Source organism: Hippoglossus stenolepis, chromosome 2, assembly GCF_022539355.2.
Source record: "Hippoglossus stenolepis isolate QCI-W04-F060 chromosome 2, HSTE1.2, whole genome shotgun sequence".
Taxonomy (NCBI): domain Eukaryota; kingdom Metazoa; phylum Chordata; class Actinopteri; order Pleuronectiformes; family Pleuronectidae; genus Hippoglossus; species Hippoglossus stenolepis.
The window spans coordinates 11,402,974-11,406,879 of NC_061484.1; the positions used below are offsets into that span (position 1 = coordinate 11,402,974).

At 43.4% G+C, this 3,906-nt stretch overlaps 1 protein-coding gene across 1 annotated transcript; it reads right to left on the reverse strand.

Annotated features, from left to right (window-relative positions):
- Positions 1–377: 377 nt before the first annotated feature.
- Positions 378–2,874, reverse strand: LOC118122242 (homeobox protein MSH-C). Its single transcript, XM_035178847.2, has 2 exons — positions 2,187–2,874; positions 378–1,652 (listed from the first exon to the last, which is right to left on the reverse strand). Exons 1-2 carry the CDS (start codon positions 2,596–2,598, stop codon positions 1,240–1,242), a joined length of 825 nt encoding a protein of 274 aa, XP_035034738.1. The 5' UTR covers positions 2,599–2,874; the 3' UTR covers positions 378–1,239.
- Positions 2,875–3,906: the final 1,032 nt, after the last annotated feature.

The following is a 3,906-nucleotide window of genomic DNA, read 5'->3' on the forward strand; positions in this document are numbered from 1 at the left end:
TATAATTTCCTTTGGCATACTAAATACATAAAAACAAACAAGAGAACAATTGTCTGCAGATTACAATGATCTAGCCTTAGGTATATATGCCAGTTTTTAATTGTTTATATTCTCCACTTTTTGAATGTAATCTATGTTTCTTGGAGAAGTACTTTGTCTAAACTTCCATACAATTGTCTGCAGGTTACAATTATCTAGCCTAAAGTAGTTTATTTTTGCCAGTTTTTATTGTTTATATTCTCAACTTTTTAAAAGTAATCTAGGTCATATTTCTTGGAGAAGTACGTTCTACAAACTTCCAGACTCCTTTCCATAGGCTTAAAAAAGATTAGTTTATTATTCATATATGAAAAACAGAGAAACTTTCAGACCTTGTATAATGTTTATTTTCTAAGATCAGTCTTTACAAGTAACTGAACATTTATATAGAATGATGTATGTACACAGTACAGATACAAAGATATTCAATAAATACCACTTTTCCTGCCGCTCTTGAAGCGAGGCTGCAGGGCTTTATGAACACTACACACTTTTATTTACATTTACAGCAACATTCCCCAAAGAAAATCTATGATCTCTCCCGTAAAGGCCTCGTTGAGGGTAAAAAAAATATCTAATACACGTCTTTTTTTCTAAAATATAATTTTGCTCCAAGTTTATAAAATAGCCCTGTGTAGAAACTGTGACAGGAACCACTGGAGATACAGACATTCAAACAGCAACTGTGCGTGGACAGAAAACAGTCAGTGCTGAATGAGCAGGGAAAACTTCAAGTGATACACTGGTCTTAAGGCACTGACACCATTTAAGTACTTTTGAGCAGAATACTGCCTCCATGTTTGATCACACTTTCAATATCCACTTTCACACACTGCTGAAGTGAAGGGACTGGAATGAGACGTTTAAGGCATGTCGTTTAAAAACCTGACATTTACATTTGGAATATTGCCTGAAAAGGCCTGTGGATCCTCAAGCCACAGCACTTGACACAAAATGCGCAGAGCAAGTGAACGCACTCAGTTCGATTACGCACACACTTGTTGTATATGTCAAAACGTGCGCAAGACTGGGATGGTCTTCAATGCTGCATGTTAGAAAATGTTTCTTTAAACTCCAAATATAAAATATAAATTTCCAACGTGTTAAGGACGCACCATCCTCATGCGCGTATTGCAACCAGAAGACTTGTTTTTCTCTTAAAACCACACACACACTCACGCACGCACACACAAAGGATAACTAAGACAAATAGTACATCCCATAAGTGACGGGTCCACTGAACAGTCCTGGGACCGGCAGACTGGGCCTATGGAAGGCGTTCGACGGGCCCCACGTTGGAGAGCCCATGTGCGCACCGATGGGGAACGGCAGAGCGAAGGCGGGCAGCACGGGCTTGGAGGCCAGTTTATACTTTTCCAGCTCGGCCTCCTGCAGTCTCTTGGCCTTGGCCCTCCTGTTTTGGAACCAGATTTTCACCTGAGTCTCCGTCAGGTTGAGTGAGTTAGAGAACTCGGCTCGCTCGGCGATGGAGAGGTACTGTTTCTGGCGAAACTTGCGCTCCAGCGCCAGCAGCTGGGAGGTAGTGAAGGGTGTCCGAGGTTTCCTGTTGTTTTTGTGTTTCCTTAAAGTACACGGAGGTGGACTTGTGCTGCCTGTTAGAGGGGAAAATACAGAGAAAATAAAAGGTCAGACTCAATTTAAACTTGGTAATGAGCCTTAAAGATTAGACGTAAACACAAACACGACTCAGTAACAATAAATAGGCGTAACTGTATTTTTGTTGACAAAATCTCCTACTGTATATTTGCTGTGCCACTGCGTAAAACGCAATCATCATCACATGCTTTTATTATTTTTCTTTCATTTATTATTAGTAGAAGAAAAATATAAACTAAAATACAAGGTAAAAAAATGTCTGGCAAAAAAACAACAGTTGCTGCATCCAAATATTATTTTTACGCGCAGAGTGGCACAATTCTCTATAAAATATACACGTAGTCTTTGAGACATTAACACTAACGTTACCGTGACACAACGGGGAAATTATAGTTTTGTGATCATACAGCATCAAAACATGTTGATACTCTCGCAGCCTCTGTAACTGACAGTAAAAATGACGGATGAACGCTGTGCGCCCTTGTTTGGGAGCTCGGTGAACTCCGGCATCAGCGGAGGGACGGACTTACGAGGAGGTGTAGAAAAGGAGGACGGCTGGTACCAAGTGCTCTGATCTTTCTCACAGAACTGCGGGCTGTCTTCGCTGGAGCTACTCGAAACACCCTGCGAGCTCTCCGCGGCCACTTTGCTCTCCGCGTAAAAAGTCCTTGGAGAGAACTGCCCCGCCGCGGGCTTGGGGAGGACCAGCGCTAAATCTGAGGGGGGATAAGAAGTCCGACAGGTGGGCTTCTTGGAAATCAGCGACTCGACGCTGAACGGGAGGCTGCTCCGCTGCTGTTTGTATCCTTTCTCGGTGGTCATGTCTTTGGGCTGCGGCTCCTCTCCCTCGGTGTCCGTCTCCTCTTTCGGATGGAGCTGTTTGGCGTCCTGGGACGGCGACCCCTGCGCAGGATTCATCGCTGAGCAAGGGGATGGGGCCATGCACGTCCGTGTGGCCCGTTCAGGAAGAATATGGGATACGCTGAGGTGTAACAGTGTCCAATAGGTGTGCGTCTCTGCGCGCTGTCAGCGGTGCCCGGTAGCTTTAACGCGCCGGACGGGGTCGTCTATAAAACGACAGGGGCTGTCCTCCGTCCCCGCTCCCACCAATCAGCGCGTCAGGTTGGCCTCGTGACGTCTGCGAGCGCGGTTTTGATTGGCCTGCTGCCTTCGAAGGGAACATCAAGAGGCCTTTGAAAGGAAGGAGAAGTTAATCATACAGACCCCATGCGGCGCGGGGCTAATGATGCCCCTCACAAAGTAGCTTAGACCAATTTTAGCGCAATTAACCAGTGGGGAGGATTCTCTTGACCATTTACATCCATTAGCTGGCCACTCCATCCTTAAGCTACTATTGGCTGAATTATTCACCTACTGTAAACCTGCAGGAACTAAAGAGTCACGACGATATCAGAGTGATATCTTTATCAAAGAAGACAGGGAAGAACGCTCATTTAGGATGAAGGTAAAAATAAAGTGGGAATCGAATTGTAAAAATTAAAAAAAACAGGCCGCATGAGTCGAATAAGTGATCTGAAGATGAAATGAAACAAGAAAACGTGCGCAGGCAGGATAGAAATTGATTAGGTATGACTGTTGGTCACACAGCATTACTGCAATTTAAGGCCTGTCAGAGGCTCTTCTCGCCTCACAATGGCCTCGGTTGAGAAGCAACAGGCGTTTTCTCTTTCTCCAGGTCATACTATTTAATAAGCCAGACAAGTTGTGTTTTGCGAGGCGCCAGGCTCGGCGGGATCAAAAAGGAAGATACCTCGGGGAGAAAAAGGCAACGGTTAACTCCACTTAACCAATTGTCCTCCGAATATTTCATAGTCCACTGCGTGGAGCTGCATGTGAGGGAGCTGCTGACAGTTAACTGTTTCATGTCTGCAGGCTCAAACACACCAGTCAATCTAACTCCTCCTGACATGTTTTCATTAAAAGGACAACATCCACAGAGATGATTAAACAAGCTAAATAGCATCATGGAGTCAAAGGAGGAAAACAGGTTTATGTCTGGAAATAATTCAGGTGAGGAGAATTTATCTGAGAGAAATAGAATCATGTTGTTTTTGTCATTATTGTTCTCAGGAACTTTAACTTAATGACTACAAGTTACTTTTCAAGACAATTACCATTGACTGATTGTCACAATTAACACTTTGTAAAATTAGTCTTTTACAGTTTAAATATCTTGGATTATAAATTTACTTTGAGTAAAACAAAAGCAAAAGTGCATTTCTAATCAAA